This window comes from Lagopus leucura, unplaced genomic scaffold, assembly GCF_019238085.1.
Source record: "Lagopus leucura isolate 7727_CA_CO unplaced genomic scaffold, USGS_WTPT01 Super-Scaffold_806, whole genome shotgun sequence".
In the NCBI taxonomy this organism is placed as follows: Eukaryota; Metazoa; Chordata; class Aves; order Galliformes; family Phasianidae; genus Lagopus; species Lagopus leucura.
Genome location: NW_024962260.1, coordinates 566,497 through 585,806, shown reverse-complemented (window position 1 = coordinate 585,806; position 19,310 = coordinate 566,497). Strand labels below are relative to the sequence as shown.

Below are 19,310 nucleotides of genomic sequence, written 5' to 3'. Positions count from 1 at the left end.
GGGGCCGTGCCTGTAGCATGCACAGTGCACACGTCCTATTGGATTATAGGGCACAGTGCACTCAGGCGGGCTGCTCGTCCAGCCCCAGCTGTGCCTCTGCAAGAACAGGGAAACGAGGAGGGCAGCAGTGACAGCAATCTGAACAGGTCGGAAGGCAGGGAGGGGAACAGCACTGCACTGACAGCTGCCGGCTCCTCACTGCACAGCAAAACCACACGGGAACCCCACAGAGAGATGCCTTTGGTAGCACACAGAGATGTGAGAGCACAGAACGGAGCCCAGGCAGCTGTCAGAGCACAGAGCAATGCAGGAAAGGCCTGCTACCTGCACCACAGGCTGGCATATATCCACATTGCCTCTGTTCACAGCACACAGGTAAAGGCCTCGCAGCAGACTTGGTGCTTTTCTCCCCGAGAAATTCTCATTAACGCCTGCCTGAAGGCGACGGAGGGGAGTCAGGACAGAGCGGGAGCAGCAGAGCCGGCAGCCAGCAGCACCTGTGTACCGGGGCAGGAGTTTAACACCCAGGACAGAAATTGCTCTGCCTTTATCACTGCTTTGTCCACAATTAAGGCCGTTAAGGGCGACGTTTCCACTCCCAATGAGCCGTGAGGCGCGCGGACGCCCCTCGACGCCTCGCACCGCGCCTCGAGCGCCCCCGCGCGGCGGCTGTGGCGAAATCGGCGAAGCGCGGGAAGCAGCGCGCATGCGCAAAGCCACAGCCAGCCGAGGGAGGAAGGAACGCGACGCGCAGGCTGAGCGAGGACGGGAAGTCCTTCCTCTTTCCCCGCCCCTGCGCCGTGGCGATTGGCTGCGGTGAGCGGAGGCCGCTCGCTCATTGGCTGAGCATCATCCGCGCGGAGGGGCCCGGCGGCGGCATGGTTCGCTTCAAGAACAGGTGAGGCTGCGGTGTGGCGGAGCGGTGCGACTCCGCCGGCAGCTCACAGCGGCCTGCCGCCCGCAGGTACGTGCTGTGCGAGGTGCTCTCGGAGGACCCGCGGTGCCGGCAGTGCATCGAGGACCGCGCGGTGGGCCTCGCCGTCAGGGACGCCGTCGCGCGGGCGCACGGGGACTACGGGCTGGGCTGCTGCTGCGTGTCCTTCACAGGTAGCGGGGCGGGGCCGCGGGGGGCTCGGCGGGGCGGCGCGGGCGCTGACGGCTGCGTTCGGCCCGCAGTGAAGTACCTGAACGCGTACACCGGCACCGTGCTGCTGCGCTGCCGCAAGGACTTCCAGCGCCTGCTGAGCTCGGCGCTGCCGCTCGTCCGGCACCTGGAGAGCCGCGGGCAGCGCTTCCCCTGCGCGCTGCGCACGCTGCACGTGGGCGGTGAGTGCGGTACCTGCGGGGGGAACGGATCCGTCCGTAGCGCGGCCGCTCGGCACCTGAGCTGACGGAGGGGTGCCGTTAATGGGCGGCAGGGCGGCCTGCGCACGGGTGCCGCGTGCTACAACAACGCTCGGTTCCAAACGCGCCGCTCTCGCGGCTCCCGCAGGTACCATCAGAACCTGTCAGAAGTTTCTCATCCAGTATAACAGAAGGCAGCTGCTGCTGCTGCTGCAGAAGTGTACGAGTGAAGGTGAGTTCCTCCGGCCCCGCGGCTCTGCTCGTGGGGCTGCGGCACAACTCTGCTGTGTCTTTTGGCAGAGGAGAGGCGCAGCGTGCGGCAGGCGGTGCTGAGCTGCTCCCTCACAGAAGAGCAGGCGCAGAGCGGGGAGGAGGAGGAGGAGGATGGCACAGAGACAGACTGAGCAGCACTTGTTCGCCTTTGTTCTGGACCTGGCTATCATCAAAGCGATACCAAGTATCCTCCTGTGTTAAGTAAAGCAAGTAAAGGTGCTTTTCCTGGCTCTACTTAGATTTCAAGTGTTCTTAAATAAAATGCATTCAAAAAACCACAGAAGATTACATTTAAGTAGGTTTCTTGCCTCTTTTATTCCAGGATTCAAACCTTTGACTGCTCCAAAGGAGCGAAGCTCAACGTGATCTTTGTGCTGAGGTAGAAGTGAGCTTCAGGCAGTTGGTATGGGAAAGAAATGTAGTTATGCTCCCTCGGTACAGAGAGCAATAACTTTAGTTTTTGCCCTTATCTTCCAGTGCAGCTGTTCTTGAAAGGGTTGTCTGGTGTTTCAAGTCACAAAAGCACTGATTGTCTACAGGAGCATGGACTACAGGGAACACAAGGTGGAACTACATGGCTCAGCTCCATCCAACCCCTTTTAAAACTCATAGGTACAATTACTGCTTAGATATTTATTGAGGTTACACCAATCAGTTACAGGAAAGTAGCACTGCTGCTCACATCTCTTGAATCCATTGGAAAACAAAACACAACTTGAAGATCTGCCCAATGGAGGCTGCCCCTGCACACAGGAGAGCCTTCATTGCCTGCGTTCTTCCCTTGTTACAGTGCCTGTGAGACAGGGAGGTGAGTTGTACCAGCTCCAACTCCTCTTTCTTGTCAACTCAAAGAAAACTTGACTGTAACAGTGTAGGAGATAATAAACAATATAATGGTTAGACACTCAAGTAGTTACTCCTGTTCCATGGCTTAAAATAACTGTTACAAGTAAGAAACAATACCATTGTGAAAACAGTTAACTGCATACTTGAATTTTTTTTTTTTATTTAATGGCTTTCTGTGCCCTCACCAACAATTTTCCAATGTGCATTTGAAGCATTAACAGCAAGCTGTGTGCCACTCCTAGGCACTTTGTTTCTTTATATTCCCTTGACAAGCTGTGCTCTTTCCCTCAAGTGTAGTTAATTGTGACCAAGTGTGAAATTAAGCTGCTTTCAAAGAATGTTTTGCCAGTGTTTCCTCTGTTCTCCCCTAGTAATAGAAACATTCTTGTCCTCCCCAGTCTCCCCCCTCTTTCTGGCTCACAGCTGCAGACAGTTTTTTGTGCCCTTTGGTACCCGGGTGCCTGGAGGAAACACCTGTAGAAGGAGCCTCTTTTTTTGACATGAAGCAGCAATACACTGACAGACTTTTCAAGGTAGGAATAAAACCAGTGAACATATCAGTGGTGTGAGGATACCTAATAACAGAAGTTTCAAATCCATGGGATCCTTGCTCAAACTGGTCACAGCACAGAAGAGAGAGAGGGCAGAGGCTGCTTCTTAAAGGAAGCCCATAAGCTTTTGGAAAGCTATGTGAACACTCCTGGTACAGGTGGGGCTGAATATAACAGAAGACACCTGTCACTATGTTACGTGTTACTTCATAGCAGCTTCCTGAAAGGAAATCTGTAGCATTAGTATGATGTTAAACTTGCTTGTGTTACCAAAAGTGGTGTGACACTGTGGTGATACAAACTTGGAGCTCAAAAAGTCTGCAGTATTGTAAGTGTGCGCATATGATTTATTGCGACTGGTGGCCTTGACTGGTACATTACACCTACAGTTCATTTTATTTAACAAAATCCACACCACTTAACTCATTAGCTTCAAATCAAACCACAAGCAGTGCAGAATGCAACCACCCAAAGAAAGAGGGAGGAGGGGTCCAGAAGAGGCATGGTTATAGCCGAGGTGCTTACTGCAAATCAGCTCGCATCCCAGAACCAAGCAGATACAGAACTTTATCCCAGTGCAAGAGATCCATGTTTCTTGCTGAGGGATAAGAGTCTATACACTCCAGCTATCAGTTGTTCCTCCAATTCAACAGCAGCCAGCGTCAAAATGTAGTTCACCTATTTACCAAGAGCCCTAGGGTGGAGTGTTTGCTCTGGATGATCATCAGGTTACAAAGAATTTGTCAGCCGTGGTTGGCAAAAGGAGAAAAAAAAATTAGCAGCCTCATTCAACCCACATTAAAACAGAGTTAAACAACTGAGATAAGCCAGGAGTTCCTTCTACCACAGTGCCAGCATGCACTTTGAAATACACAGTTTCAGCAACAGTCACTTCAAAGCCAAGTAGCCAAGTTCTTTACACTCACCTCAGCTTTAAGCCTTTCAAAGCCAGGAGAACAGAAGGAATTCTTGCTCTTTAGAAGAAGAACAGATAGCAGCTAACACTTGAAAGCCAGAAAGCTCTTTTGCCCCAGTGCAGAGGAAACCAGTTTCCAAAGAAAGCAGTTTAATAGCTTTACTGAAACAGCACTCACAATCAGACAGACTTCTGTCTGTGCATTTCTGGGGGAGGTAAAGACTCTGCCTCTTCACTTAGGCAATATTGCAGCACTCTGGCAGTACCATTCAGATGTAAACACTTTCATACTGCTTACTAGGCCAAAAGAACTCATGTGGTACAGACTAGAAGCCTTGGCTGAATAATCTCTGGGTTTTTTCTTTCAAAACTTTGTTTCAGTATAAACCAATTTGGTAAGCTGGAATAAAAAAAGAAATCTTCAACATATACTGTCATGGTTTCCTCCTGAAACACCCTAGAAGCCCTGGAAAAACAAGTTTAGTCTGTTCAAATTTAAATACTTAAACTATAGCAGCAAAACAAAGCAAAATGAAAAGAAAACCAGGAGAGGAAACTTCTCTTGAATAGCAGAATCACTTTGTGTGAACAACAGAGGTGCTGAACAGTAGCTTCTGCTTCTGTTTCTTTCTTTTCTTCCCTCCTTTTTCCTCTGTGAAGAATGAAAAAGACACTGTCATTCTTCTTGTGGAACAGGGATAGCACACAAGAAACCAGTGCTAACTGAGATCTTCTAAGCTCCCTCTAAGATAACTGCTTTAAGCTACCAGAAGCCCTAACCAAGTGCTTCATAAACCACGACCTGATACTTTTCAGACCTGCTCTGCAGCTGATTTTTGATCCCCAAAATTGCTTCTCTTCCTTCTCCCGGAGGGAGAAATACTCATTTTTTCTTGCTTCAGAATTTTCAGAAGCCTCCCCTCCTCACCTGACAAATGATCAGCTGTGGACGGTTTGTCCAGTTTCAGGAGGGCAGCTTCAATAGCTTGGCTGAAGGAATTCTGGAAGCTGGGCACAGGTATGCGGTCAGAGCTGTCACTTTCTGCATCGCTCTCCACTGGCACAGGCAGTGCCAGAGTGTTCTCATCTGAAAGAAAGAGAAGGGATGTGTGAGACTTCCACAGTGCAAATGCCTTCCCCCCCCACTCCAGGTGTCTCTCATTAAGCTACAAAACGTCCTTAAGATTTAGATGCACAGTAAAGAAGCCAATGTAGTAATATTAAGTTTTCTTACCCTTTGTCTTTGGAGCAGGTTTGGGCCACGTTTCAGGTTTTGCCCTTCCAACCCTCAACATCTATCAAAAAAGTGGTAAGATCTGATTAAATCCCATGCATCAGAACAATCCTGCTTATGCCCTAAGTAGCAAGAAAACCCAGGAATACATTCAGCCTCCAAACCCTACATCTTCTTCAGATTTATCCCAGATTGCAATTGTGTTTTCAGACTCATCCACTAAGATACAAGTAGTTCTGACAAGATTTACTCTTGTCTCTTACCTGGGCAAAGGATGGGAATGGAGACTCTTCTTCTAAACTCCCACAGAGTGACGGGCTGGCCTGGCTGGCAGCAGGAGAAAATGGAGTTGGAATAGAATCTACCAAGAAAAAGAAGTTGGTTAAAGCCAGGTGCATTTTAGCAAAGGCACTTATGCAGCTCATAAATACGAAACAGAAATAAAGGATTTTATTATCTTCCATTTTCTCTCACTGGTTCCATCCCTTAATCACATAGAGGGAAGTTCTGAATTTGCTCAATATTTAAATTAAAGATTGTGGGATGGTTTTTTTTTTTGTTTTGTTTCATTTCTGAGTTTTGTTTACTTCAAAAACAGCACTTATTAATAATTTCTACTTAATGTTTTTTCAGAACTGCAAGATATAACATTTGGAGATGCATCACCAGATAACAAATGGGGTGCTTATCAGTTATGTTTTGCTATGTTTTTGCTACACCATGGCGGAAAATGAAGAAAGAAGAAATGCCAGTGGAGTGTTCCTGGCACACATGCATTTCTGCCTTTCCCCAACTCTGTCCCCTTTATTCTCTTCCGTGTCAGCAAAGATTTAAAAGATGCAGTAACTACAGTGTAGATATCGTTGTCATTACAGTACAGGAAAAAGCAAATCCCTTAGCAGTGTTAGTCATTCCAGTACAATCTTTTAGGCCACCTAAGAAAGTAGTCATTGGTCAGTATTAAGAAACCTTAGCTTGAACTGAGCAGCAGATCCCCAGAGAACTGACCAAGAGCTAGATGTAGTAAGTTTCTCCAGATGCTCACCTGTCTGAAACACAGGGCTTCTGCCAAGAGGAGAGAGACAGAAGCTCTGATGATCAGTGCTGGTAGTTTCTCTATGGCAAGAGGTAAAGGCAGGGAACTGCTGCAGATTCTCTAAAGCAATATGGACTTCTGGATCTAGAAAGAGGTTTCAATTAAAGTAGTACACAATGTGGGGGAAGACTGTCAAGCAAGTTGTTTCAGGATGCTAGTAGGTGCCACCTCAGAAATTTTCTTTCCATCCTCTATTTTACAAGCTCTGCTGCTGGATGGAAGCAGCTTTCAGGCTTCTCCTCCCCCCCTCCCCCACCTTCTACACTTTCTACTATAAAAACAGAAGTCAAAAATCCTGAGAGCTAGATGGAGACAACGGTGCCCTCAAATGCTCTCTCTCCAATAACATATAAGTATGCAGGAACGGAATCACATCATTTAGCACCCTAAAAACACTTTGTCACTCAGAACCATTTCTAAGTACACACTACAAACTAAAGGCCTTACAATTCATCCCACAGCTCAAGAAATCAGCTCAGCACTAAAGATGACCGTGAACCCACCAGTTACGCTCGAGCAAAACTTACACTTGCCCTGTTTCTTGTTTTCCTCTATCTCAATTCTGCGTTCCCGACGCCGCTCATCGCGAGCCTTCTTCTGCCGCAGGCGCTTCCTCTTCTCAATGTCATCTAGGAGCAACACGCAGCATTGGATATAAAAGAACCACACCAATGCTTTGGCAATGTTTCCTCCAGCTTTGTGAACAATGTGCTCAGTTATATTAGTAACAAGACATGCTTACAAACTACATACACTCTTGCAAGCAGTCAAGCCTTTTTATTCTTTGTGTAGTTGTCGTCACAGCAGTGAGTACAGGTTGTTCTGTCTTGCAGTCAGCAGCCAGTTATAAAGCTGCTACTTTTGTAATTTTTCCTGCTATGAAGGGATAGGAAAGATTCCCCCCTTACCAAGATTTTTAGAAAGGTAAATACCAACCTGAGAACAGCTCTAAGGTCTCCTTAGAGATGATGGGTGGCTTCAGAGCCAGTTCACAAATGCTGAACTCGCAGGTGAGGGGCAAGTGACAGAGGTAACGATGACGCTGTCTTATATCCTGATTAAGAAAAAACGTAGACATACAATTGCAAAATCTAGAGACTGCCATACTGATGAACAGTAGAGACTGAGTGCCCATCCTTCATCAAATCAAATGGGGGGGAAAAAAAAACAAACAACATAGCAACACAATAATTGTTTCATGAACTACAAAAATGTGAATGATGCCTTGGGTCAGAACCAAATACTCCAAAATCTCCAACAAATGCATCATACCCATACCTGGATGAGGTTATCCCAGATTTTTTATTTTTATGATAGCTCTAAGAACAAACCAACACCAAGCTGCAACTCTCTTACTCCTACAACTTCTTACCTTCTAGAAGAAAGCAAGCCAAACTGCAGCCATGCATCAAAAACAACTTAAAGTATTGCAACTTACACAGATGCCTTTCACAGATTAGCACACCCATCCATTTCCTTCTTATTACTGAAGAGAAACATCTCACCTATCAGAGATCAAATTGCTAAAACGTGGAAGTAAAATAACTACCTCTGTCATTGAGTATCCAGCTATCTCCACCACAGCTGCAGTTATCTTCTCCGGGCTCTTCTCCAAGCTGCCATATTCACGAACGAGGCATCGAACGTTCACAGGGTGAAGATACATGCACTGTCCATCCTCCGCTGCAACATAAGACACCATCAGTTGTTCTTCACCTGTTAATTTTTAAAAGGCTTCTCCCCACCTCAGTCCACTCAACTGTAATGAAAATGAAGTTCCTTTCTGAGGGTGTGGGAGTTTTACTGCACAGACTTTAGCTGAACCTAACAAAGTGACAAGAGCCCCAAAGGAGGCATCTCTGCCCCCATGACTCCAGGATTTCATTGCACTGACCTTGATAGAAATAGTAAAAAGGAGAGCTGTTAAGATGTCCGCTGCTAACTGTTTCTTTAGACTCCTGGTAGCTTGTTTCAGCTGGATTTGATTCTCCTCTAGTGTTCACTTCAGGTTCCCCTATGTTATCCACCTCATGTATTTCCTCTTCATCCAACACCGCCTCTTCTGACTCAGCAGGAGGCAAAAAGGAACTTGCTACATCAGAGCAAGGCTCCACAAGCTCCTCGTCAAACGCAGAGAGATACTCCACATCACACTAATACAGCAGAGAGCACACAGTTAGAACCACATCACCTCCTTCAAAAGATAATCACCGCCGCAAAAATCTTTGGTACCAGTTCGCCCTGCATTGCAGCGTAAAGTGGCAGAACTAGATATTAAGATCTGTCTGATCAGAGCTGTCACTCACCTTTTTCTCTTGGGAAACTGCAGGCTCCATTGGCTTGGAGCTGTCTAGGACCAATTCTTCCACAGCTGCACTAATTCCAGCAACACCACTGTTTTTATCCTGGTCAGCAGAGAGCGCCGCTTCTCGCTCCTGCAGGTCATCAAAAGAGAACAAAAGTCAGCTTCCTATTTTAGACAGGAGACTGTCACCACAATTATTTTCAGCCCTGGCCTATGCTCAGGTTTTCAAAGACCTTTAATCCATCTGTGATAAAAGGTGATCATTGAAGAGAGGTCCCCTCCCACTGCATGGCACCTAAAGGCTTTGAAAAAGAATACTCTACAGGTTTGCTCATATTTGTGGCACAGAATTTACCCCAGAAATTACTAGATTTCTTTTGAGAGCAAAACCCTTCCACATTTTTTGAAGGAATCCCATTTAGTGAAATGCATTCTATTATCACGTGAAGGCATCACACCAGGTACCTGGAGCCCAAAGGCTACAGCCTCCTCCAAGATTTCTATCACTCCTCTAGCAGCAAACATTACCACTTGGATAGCATGTCTATCACAGAGACCAGAACAATCACAGCCACTTCAGTGGCAGAATGCTCAGCATACTGTTAAAAATAAAGTTACTAAAAACACCCAGAAAGGCTCTCACCTTCAGTTCCTGGATGGCTGCCTCAATGAAGCATGCCTCAGGAGTATGTTTTTCCTCCTCATACTGCTTTAGCAATGCTGCTTTCTCCTCCAGAATCACCAGCTGCAAGACCTGCTCCCTGGATGCCAGGAGCAGCTTTGAATACTGGCTGTGCTGGTCATCTAACAGAAGCAGCAGAAACATTAGTATCTTCAAGGAGAGACACCAGTTTGAATAGGCATAGGGAATTACAATTTCTTCTGAAGTTTCACTACTGCTCAATTTTGTGAGTTAAACCACTGTGAGGTGGACAATACTTAGAATGTGCTTGATACAAACTCTGCACGTTACTGTTCTATTACTGATGGCACAAACTGGTGCCAAATGCCTGCCCTGCTACATGGATCTCTGCTACAGCACTTCTATCTGCCACTTTCAACCTGCCAATTCACCACCTGATTGCTTAGCATCAAAAAATTGCATCCAAGCTTCTTTTCTGTGGAAGCATCAGCCCTGTAAAGCCCACAGTGGTCACAGCTTCCTGAACATCCAGTCTGCAGCTTCTTCCTCTTCTCTGCATACTCACACATACTGCAACTGTTTTGTCTTAAATAAGGTCATAATCCCTTACATATTCAAAACCCATAGACTGTTAACAGTCTAATAATAATTAGCCCAATAACAATTAGTCTGATAATTAGGTTTTTTTACAGTAAGCACAGCAGAAATAATAGATAAACTAAAGAAACTTAGCAAAATGTACTCATCCTGTTACTAAAGTGCTTAACTATAAGCTTTACAGCAGGAACAGCAGCACACACTGGTACAGTCTGTATTCACTGCTTTCTAAGGTCCAACATGTGCATAGCTTTGTCTACACAACACCCCATTAATGCTGAACTTTCTGGGTTTGGAATAATCTCACAGCCAGTACTGGGTTTTTATAGAAGGATTTGTTCTTTTGTAAGAGGATTTAAAGTCTTTTACTCTCAGAGGCCAGGGAAATGTAAGCACACATTCTGCATACTTGGATACACATCATAAGCTGTGAAGCTTGACTTTTTAGAGAGCTTAAATGCATGCAGCTTTTCACAAACACGGCTGCAAAACGAAGTGAGCCAATACAGCCCCAAAACAGCAATGTTAACTAAAATCATTTAATCAAAGAATTTTCACAATATTAACAGATAAGTCGATGTCTTCGTCACACATCACTCGAGTGGAGAAAACTGAAGAAGTCAGGCAACAGATGTTTGCAGTGGGTCTGCAAGAATTTTTACTATTTCCCCAAATTGTTCACAGATCTTAGTGGATAAGTGAAGATGGTGAAAACCTTGTTGAAAAATACATCCTTGAAATAGTTCAGACACAGAGACTAAGCCGTAGAATTGAGGAGCCAGAAGGCAAAGTTAAGGCCACCAAAAAGCCAAAGCAGTCAGTGACACTCGTGACTAAACAGTACAGAATGCACAAAGTAATAACAAAAGTACAGGAAGCCTGCTTGCAGGAAAACAGAACTCATGTTTAAGCCTTACACAAAGTCAAGCGTGAGTAGAAGGATAATTAAGATGTGATCATTATGGTTTTCAGATGCTAAAACACATGCTTTGGTCTGAACTACTGCAAGATGGCAGCATGGAACTTTCATGGGAAATCTTTAGGCAAGTCCTAATGACAGCTCAGAACAGGATGCCAGCCAGCAGGACCGAGACACTCACCTCCAACATAAACAGGCTGCACCATATTCATCCACTGAGATTTGGGCAGTGCTATCAGAACACCTTTCTCTCTTCTCATCAGTTGCATTGTGATGACATCACCGATTGCATACTGACGTGTTGCCATAGCTACAACACTGCAATGCAAGGACGAGGTTAGCAGGGTAAAACTGACATTTCAAAAGACTTATCACTTAATAAATATCATCTCACCTCTTGAGATCCTTCTTGTGAACCGAGCCGTAACAAATAGGACATTTACTCCAGGTCTTTTCACTCAAGGAGAGATAATGAAGGATGCAGGCCCAGCAGAAGATATGCCCGCAGCGGGTGATCTTTGCTGCTGTGGGTGGGTACAGACAGATTGGGCAGGAGGGCACCTCATGGCTGCAGATTCGCTGAAACGGCACATGAGAAGAACAGCACAAGTTACAGACTTGGGAATCATTCTGTAGCACAGAAATAAACCACCCATGAGATCTTCTCTAACATGTTAGACTCCCAGCTCTTTAGGTTCTGCTCGTGTATCAAGAAATGAATTACACTGTGGACTAAACACCTACAGTCTATACACACAATAACCCACAAAGTCACCCATCTGGCATTTTTATCCTAATAACATTGAAATAGCAACTTCTTCTCATGTTTTCCTTCATTTGCCATCTCTTAAGAGTTAATGACATCATCTGAATTCAGATACGTGGAAGATAGCAAAGGAATCATGTTACCTCACTTCCACAGCACCCATGTGCAGTCCTGAGAGACTGAACTTACCTATTTCCATGAACATACTACTTTAGTCAGATGCTCTGTTAGCGTCTGGATGTTGCGGGGACAAATCAGCCACACAAGCATCTTACTTATCAGATCTCTCAGGGTCACACAGCAATAAACAAACATACCTGCCCATCACCTAGATAACACACCAGGACTGATCTTTGCAGACTGTAAGTTTCTACTTGAGGCGACCTAAAGTTATGGGCACAATTATCAGAAGATTTTCCACTTTGTTGCTAGGCAAGATGGGCCACGTATGCACACAATAATTCTTCAAAACTCTACACTGTAGTCCTGTTTCATGGACTCATGCCCAGCTTTTCTGTTAATATCTTGATCACAAGGACTGAGTCTATAGAATGTCAGATACTATTTTTGATGAGCTTCCATCTGCAAAAGCAAGAAGCTGCTAATTTTCCTAATAGATTTTAGCACTTCTCTTTTCCTGTCAAAGTACTTCATAACATATTCCATGACAGATCTTCCCCAGTATTGTGGGAGTGACAGAAAAGGCCTCAAGCTCAGAAGCAGCTGAGTTTTACGTAACATCACAAAGAAACAGTTAAAAACAAGTTGAGTTTCTAAATAAAGAGGGAGAAAAAAAGATCCATCCCATCACAACTGACCACTTGCTCCACAAAGTCCCAGTTGACCAAGGTATCTGGATCAGCAAAGTGGACTGTGTAGTCCTGTTCTTCAGAGACAACAAACTGGCAGCTGGGGAAAGGCAAAGAGACAGATGATGTACTCAGTTGTTTCTAAGAATTCTTTGAAAACTACCCCATAGGACTCTCAGAGCTTCTTCTTTGCACAAGACTGCTGGACGCAGTTGCTAATCTCTACCAATAAAAAAAATGATGTTCAGTTCACGATCGGATTCCCAGGATACAGGTATGTCTAACTGCAGTTAGAAACAGCATCACAGAGCGAGCCACACAGAGTGGTCTTAAAAAAAAACCAAAACAAACAAACAAACACAAAAACCAAAACCCATAAGAAACAGAGTGAGGGTCTTTGCTTCTGGGACTTACAAATTCAGACTGGCTTTGATTCAGCAATTGCCACATCCCTACCATCTCAACATGCTGAGTTTTGGAAGAAAGGAACATCTTCCGTAAGGAAGCTACATAGGTCCTCCCAAATGGAGTGTCAGATTCCACTGATGCTAGAAAATTAAGGTGGAAGTCTAACAGGTTTGTGCCTAAAGGACTCAATTAGATATCCTGTCAATAGGCAAAGAAGGGAACTTGATATATTTTTCTCTCTTCCAAGTACAGTTGTGACCTCTAAAAAGTACAGAGGTAATTTCACCCTGAGGAAGTCAATACAAGTATGCATGGTCAGACAATTCCCTGGCTCCTCAACCCTCGCAGCTTACTGTCTCTGTAGAAATCTAACAGCCCTGCCAGTCTTCCACTCACTTGGCCTGTAGGAAGAGCTCCTTGTTGAAAGGCTTATGTCCCCACTTGTTCCTTTTCCCCCAGTTGCCATGTCCATTCCCGTCAAAATGACCAGTCTGGCCACGGGGTTCAAAAGTGAAGTTCAGCAAGTGGTTCAGATTAATCTTCTTGGGACCAGAGAATTGGGCAGGACTGAACTCTGCCCGTTGAGCCTCTGCTACCTAAGAGACAACAGCATTTATTAGAACTTGTCAGAATTTACTGCAAAAGCATCAGTACAAGTGGATACCCAGGCTCCATCAATGATTAAGTACAGAACGTGCAGCACTCACTCACTTACCTTCTCCCATTCCCACCGTGCAAATCAAGCACTGCAGCATAAGAAGGGCATGAGAACCTGAAAGTTAGAGCTGAGCGGTCTTACCCCACACTGATCAAATGGAGGAGAGTATAAAATCAACCTCCGTGATGAAAAGTAAAAGCCAACAATACCCAGCAGCCAAGGTTAATAACAGAAGGAAGTTGTTCAGATCCTCACAGTATTCTCTCAGATAGCCAGCAATACAAGTTTGATTCCTATTTACACAGATCATATTTGTTTTTGTTAGTTTTCATATAACAAAGCAGAGAATGAGAATTCAAGAGACAGCCAATGACTTTTGACAGTTAGCACTTCAAGCAAAGGAGCGTTGCTCACCCACTAATACTGACATCAGTGTCTTCTGTATCAATGCAAAACCACCAATACTCTACAGTTTTTACACCCATGTCACCATAAGAAGCCTCAGTCTGGTTTTACTCCATCTTGTTGTCACCAAGGTTAATTTGATTACTTTCCCAATGATGCTACCATGTGCAAATCTGTACACTTAAATGGTTAGATACAATCATCTCAGACCTTTAAAAGCTAGAAATTGTTACCACTACACATTTTCATGGAGGACCTTTCCTTCACGAGATATGTACACAGCCTGCCTAGGTACCCATTCCTCAGATGGCAATTTCACTAGTTTTACTGTTCTTTTTATTGCGAGTCCCTCAGAGCAGACAGCACTCCTCTTCTGTTGTTGAGTGGGAGCAGAACAACCTTGCAATCTGGCATCTCACCGATGTGAGCACCTCTTATTGCTCCTTCCCTTCCCAGCCCAGGAGCTGAACACGGAAGACCTATCTATGCAGGTCAGCGATCCTCTCGTTCCAAGAAAGAAGGCCTTGGAGACACCACGTTACAATTCTCACCTCATCTCGTCTTCCACCATTACTAGAGCTAAAAAGTTTGCCACTTCCACCGCTACCGCCCCTCTGAGGGGGCATCTTGTTAAAAGCTTTGCTTTTCTGTGAATTGGAGCGACGGGACTGGCTGGAAAAGTTCTCATTTTTGGAATATGAAGTTTCTCTTTTCCGATTGTAGCGCTGTTTGGATCCATTCGTATTCTTTCCATCTGAAAGAAAAGAACAACACAAGGATCAGCCAGAGCCCCAGAGACAGCACCACCTTCCCCCCTGGTTTGAGCACTGCTCAGAAGGAGGTCATGCACACAGCCCAACAAACTGGTCAGAACGTAGGGAAGGACTGATCTCCTGTGATTCAGCCCTTACTCAAACAGTTCTCTTAGTTTTATTCATCAGCACGTTCCCTGGTGCGCTCAGCGATCAGCACCAACGCTGTGCCTCCATGGCCCAATACAAGAACTGACAGCAGCCGGGTCATTTTTCATTCCATTTCTGAATATTTGATATCCTTCCCTTAAATAAATGCAGCCACCCGCATCTGCCTTGAAGTCTCCCTCTTTTCAAAACTCCACTGCCAATTTTCACTCTGCCCCCAGCTGATGTGTTTTAAAAATTAATACCCTTTTCTTTCACAAGGCCAACAAACACCCACTGATGCTGACACCTCAGCCTCTCAGTGCACATTCCCAATATCTGAGTACTGAATCCACCACCCACACAACAAGGATGGTTTTCCTGGCAGTGTGCTGAGCACACAGCTGCCATACAGCACAGGAACCGAGCACAGAGCAAAACACTGCAGGCCTGAGGCTCATAAGAGCAGAACAATCAGTCAAGCTCCTGAGAAACGTTTCCTATGTCTACACAGCTACTTCTTAAATGGTTAAACTGAAGTCTAATGCTATGAAGATGTCTCCAGTAGTCTTAACCTACTGCTGGAATTGCCTCAAATACGCAGCAGGCTGCTTTCCCACCACCTGCCATAAGCTTTAGTGGCAGAAGAGCTCTGCTGATGAACTTAGAAGCTGAGCTCCCCAGGCTCAGCAGGTTCTCTGCACAACTGCCATCCCCATGCTGCAGCTACTGAGCACCACACACACCTCATTGGCCATGGCATCCAGCTCTGCTTTGTAAAACAATCCTATTAGTTTCTCCTTACCCACTCCGTAGCCCTTCCCACCCCTTCAGATGAATCTCATATGGCAGCAAACAGGTCAGTGTACCTCACAATGGCATTGCTCACACAAATCCCTCAGTTCAGAATAAAACCAACCCCACCAGAACCACAGACATGCAACTCCAACACCTGCTGTGCCCCACAGCCACACGCAGGCTGAAAGGACACAGGTTTAGAGTTATCAGGGAAAAAAACACACCAGAAGCTGCCAAGTGCTCAGGGTGTAACCGGGCCTGGTTTCATGATTAGATAGACCTTTTTTGGAGTGTTTGCAGGAAAGAGGCCATAATCAACACCCTTCAGCCTCTGGTCAAAAATCAAGTTATTTAGAGCAGGTTTGGACCACTGCTTCAGTTGTTTACAAGCAAAGCTCACTGCTTCAGAGCCCTCTGAAAACCACAACTGCAGCCAATGCCACAGAAAGGAACGTTCCTGTTTTGCCTGTAGTGGCTTTGCAGTTTTTCTGCAACCACCAATGGAGAAAAACAAACTCAAGAGGAGACGTTCAGTCTGAAGTGAGTTTTTACATTTCTCTACCAGGTCCAGGAGCAGCTCTCCTATGTGCTGCTAACAGAACTTCCTTCCCCTTGTCGTTTCAATCACATTAGTCATCATCAAGGGCACCAGTGTGTCAGCCAGCTGGTTTACATACATTCCTGCCACACTGCATCACTCCAAACAGGCTCCTCCAAGCTCTACGACTCACAGCAACAGCTCTTACATTTTACAGGAGAGTCCTCCCCACCTGTGCCTCTTCAAGAAGATCTTCACATTACAGCCTGACACCACTTCAAACTTGATTTTACTGATCCCTTTTTCCCCCTCCCAAAGTAACTAACCCCCATGAGGATTCCAGTCCATCAAGGTAGCAATGAAATAAGTCAGCAGACAACCAAGAGTTTAAAATATGCATCTGTAATCTGGAACACCTCTTTTTCCCCCAGCAAAACTAAGCAGTGCCATTCCTGCTGACCTTTACAGCAGGCCACGTGCCAGAGCTCTGCTTTGCATCACCTCTCCCTGCATTCCCTTCAGAGCTGCACAGAGCACAGGGATATCTGCCCTCACGCAGGGAGAAAAGCAAAAGATTCTCACAACAGCCACTCGTTAGTTTTAAGCAGGGTATGTTTGGATTTGGGGTTTATTTTTCCATCTTTTCTTGGCAAACTGGACACGGGCAGCAGCAGTGCAGGTGAGGTATTTTCTCTTCCCCTACACCCTCAGTTCTCCTTAACCTGTAATATTTACCCACTCATGCTCCAAGAGCAGACCTACAAAATGCTGTCTACATAACTTTATAGTGCTAGCAAGAAAACTGTTCCTGCCTTATGGAGTAAAGTTTAATTTAGTTTCTAAGGCCATGTTTGAAAGGAAGTTGGAATGCCTCTCCCATAGTCAGGAGCACCTGCAGCATCCCTATTAGCTCGCTTCAAGCCGTGCTGCAAGAGAACAGGAGGAGCTTCTCCGTGGTTTCAGGAATGTCCTTTCCTTCTTCTCCTCAGCTGGACACAGCTGCATCAGGTAACTGAGCAGCATATAAAGGACAAGAGCTTGGCTGGACTTAAAGCCAGCGAGCACTGGTGCAAAAGCATTTATGAAACAGGTCAGCCTTCTGTGGAGAGCATTTCAAAAGGAGACACCAGAGTTTCAGAATACCTCCCATACAGTTCTCAACCTGGGCAGGCTGCATCAGCTAGCCTCAGCCTGGCTGCTTCTGGGTGGATAAGGAACTTGAGAAAGAAAGCCTGTGTGAGAAAGAGATGTCAGTGTCTGCTGTGAGACAAGACAGTGAGAAAACAAAGTCACTGTTCAACACCACTGCGTTGTGTACACTCAGCCCAGGGCTGTTTGATCCCATCCAACCAGGGGAACCTTCTCATTTTAGTTTTCAATACACTCCAAGGAAGACACTCCCAAACATACATAAACTCCTGCTGAAGAAGTTGCTGCTTGCTTTACAGACCTCCTCAATGTGCCATATAGGCAGGGCCTCATCCCATAGCACCTCCCCACTGCAATTAACAGATGTCTCAGAGGCAGAACTACATCACATCAGATATTCTTTATAAGCATACAGTTTAAAATTATTAAAAAACAACATCTGTACACTTGAAAACAGAAAAACCCTACATATCTAGAGAAAACTACGCACAGGCTGCTCAGTGGGAGATCAGTGAATACAGCTGAACAGCAGGCAGTACTCAGCCACCTGGAACCTGAACACATTTACGAGATCTAAAAAGGAGCCAGCATCTTCAGGACACCTAATGCTGTGTGTGGGCTGCCTGAAGTATTTCTGCCGAAATAAACCAGTGAGGAAGGAAATATGGACAGCGATGGTGTTGAAGCAACCTGTAGGCACACACACACACACTTCCGGGACCACAACCACATGCTCTGAATGCTGCTGCCTTGCTTCTACAATTTGAAGAAAATGCAGGAATGGGGCTTCTGATCACCCTTAGGGGTCTGGGGGAGGTTCAGGTCTTACCTGGAGAAGAACCAGAAGAGGAAGCAGGAAGGCTCATCACCAACTGCTCCGTCAGCAGAACCAGCTGTGTACAATGACAGCTGTGGCACTTTGATTGCAACACCAGATACGCTGCAACATGTACTCTGACCTCTCCCAAAGATGGTCAGCAGAGCACTCAGTGAGGGACTGCTGCAGGGACACAGCACCTCCTTAAGCTCAGCAAAAAGGCACAGGCCTGAGTGCAGAACAAAGTCAGTGCTTCTTGACAAGCAGCAGCACACATGTGTTCTTAGTGCAAAACCAGAGCTCTGTCTCTCAAACAGATTGCTCCAATGCCAGCATAGATCATGGAGCTATTGGGTTGGAAAAGACCTCTCAGATCCTCAGCCCACCATACCCTCTGACCGTGTCCCTCAGTGCCACATCTCCCCAGCTCTAGAATGCCTGTCACAGCGACGACACCACCCCCAGGCAACCTGTGCCAGAGCCTTACAGCTCCTAACAACACGCTTTTCTTAACACCCAACCTGAAACCAAACACAACCCTGAGAGAAGAAGAGAAACCCTTGGAGAACGGGGCCGAGGAGGAGGGAAAACCATAACCACACCAGGCACCGAGCTGAACGCACGGCCGGGGTCCCTCCCCCCCCCGTCCCGAATCACGGAGCCCCGCGCAGCCCGAAGGCCCCGACGCCCCCCCGTCCCGTCCTGGCTCTTACCGCCTTTAGGCTTAGACTCCCCAGCGGCGGGCCCGGCCGAGGCGGAGCGCGGCGGCTGCGCTTTGCCGCCGGCCGAGGAGCCGGGCGCACCGGGGCCGCAGGGGCCGCTCTTGTCCATGGCGGGGGCGGAGGAGGGGGGCGCGCCGGGCGGGCTCTGCAGCATCAACGGGCGCCCCGGCGGGCGAGCGGCGGCCCTGGGCGGGGGGGCACAACGGGCGCTGGAGGAGCCGGCGGGGGCCCAGGCTCATGGCCCGCGGGGGGGACCGGCGGGGGCGGCGCAGCGCGGACTCGGCCTCCTTCATGGCGACATCTTCTCGGCGCTCCGCTTGAACCGGGGGAAGGCCGCGGAAGGCCGGGCCGGGCCTGCGGGGCTCCGGGCGACGACGGAAAGAGCTGCTGGCGGAGCCCCGCGGGGCCCGGCTCTGCCTGCCGCCCGCGCGGTCGGTCGGCGCCACGCAGGCACCCTACGGCTCCTCGGCGCCGCCCCGGCCCCGGCTCGGCCGCCGCCGCCGCTGCCCCGTAATGGCGACGAGTCGCCCGCAGCACTGCCGGGACCCGGATGGAGCCGGGCCCGGGCGGGGCGCGGGGCACGCGGGGAGTTGTAGTGCGGGGCCGCGCGGGGCACG

At 47.1% G+C, this 19,310-nt stretch overlaps 2 protein-coding genes across 4 annotated transcripts; one reads left to right on the top strand and one right to left on the bottom strand.

The window, feature by feature from the left end:
- The first annotated feature begins 867 nt into the window (after window positions 1–867).
- POP5 (POP5 homolog, ribonuclease P/MRP subunit) lies at window positions 868–2,596 on the top strand. Of its 3 annotated transcripts, none has more exons than XR_006177822.1 (7): window positions 868–898; window positions 965–1,107; window positions 1,177–1,326; window positions 1,493–1,576; window positions 1,645–1,833; window positions 1,940–1,996; window positions 2,095–2,596. XR_006177822.1 is itself a non-coding variant. In XM_042865537.1 (5 exons), the coding sequence occupies exons 1-5, from the start codon at window positions 879–881 to the stop codon at window positions 1,746–1,748; spliced, it is 501 nt and encodes a 166-aa protein (XP_042721471.1). In that variant the 5' UTR covers window positions 868–878; the 3' UTR covers window positions 1,749–1,905. The 3 variants fall into 3 exon arrangements, 1 of the variants encoding a protein (XP_042721471.1); XR_006177821.1 differs by having other exon boundaries at window positions 1,940–2,020; window positions 2,100–2,596; XM_042865537.1 differs by lacking the exons at window positions 1,940–1,996; window positions 2,095–2,596 and having other exon boundaries at window positions 1,645–1,905.
- Window positions 2,236–18,035, bottom strand: RNF10 (ring finger protein 10). The gene is made up of 17 exons (XM_042865536.1): window positions 17,984–18,035; window positions 14,322–14,524; window positions 13,104–13,303; window positions 12,309–12,399; window positions 11,119–11,303; window positions 10,906–11,042; window positions 9,209–9,369; window positions 8,567–8,695; window positions 8,155–8,413; window positions 7,810–7,943; window positions 7,197–7,314; window positions 6,788–6,889; window positions 6,210–6,344; window positions 5,428–5,525; window positions 5,165–5,225; window positions 4,859–5,017; window positions 2,236–4,582 (listed from the first exon to the last, which is right to left on the bottom strand). The coding sequence occupies exons 1-17, from the start codon at window positions 18,018–18,020 to the stop codon at window positions 4,506–4,508; spliced, it is 2,286 nt and encodes a 761-aa protein (XP_042721470.1). The 5' UTR covers window positions 18,021–18,035; the 3' UTR covers window positions 2,236–4,505.
- Window positions 18,036–19,310: the final 1,275 nt, after the last annotated feature.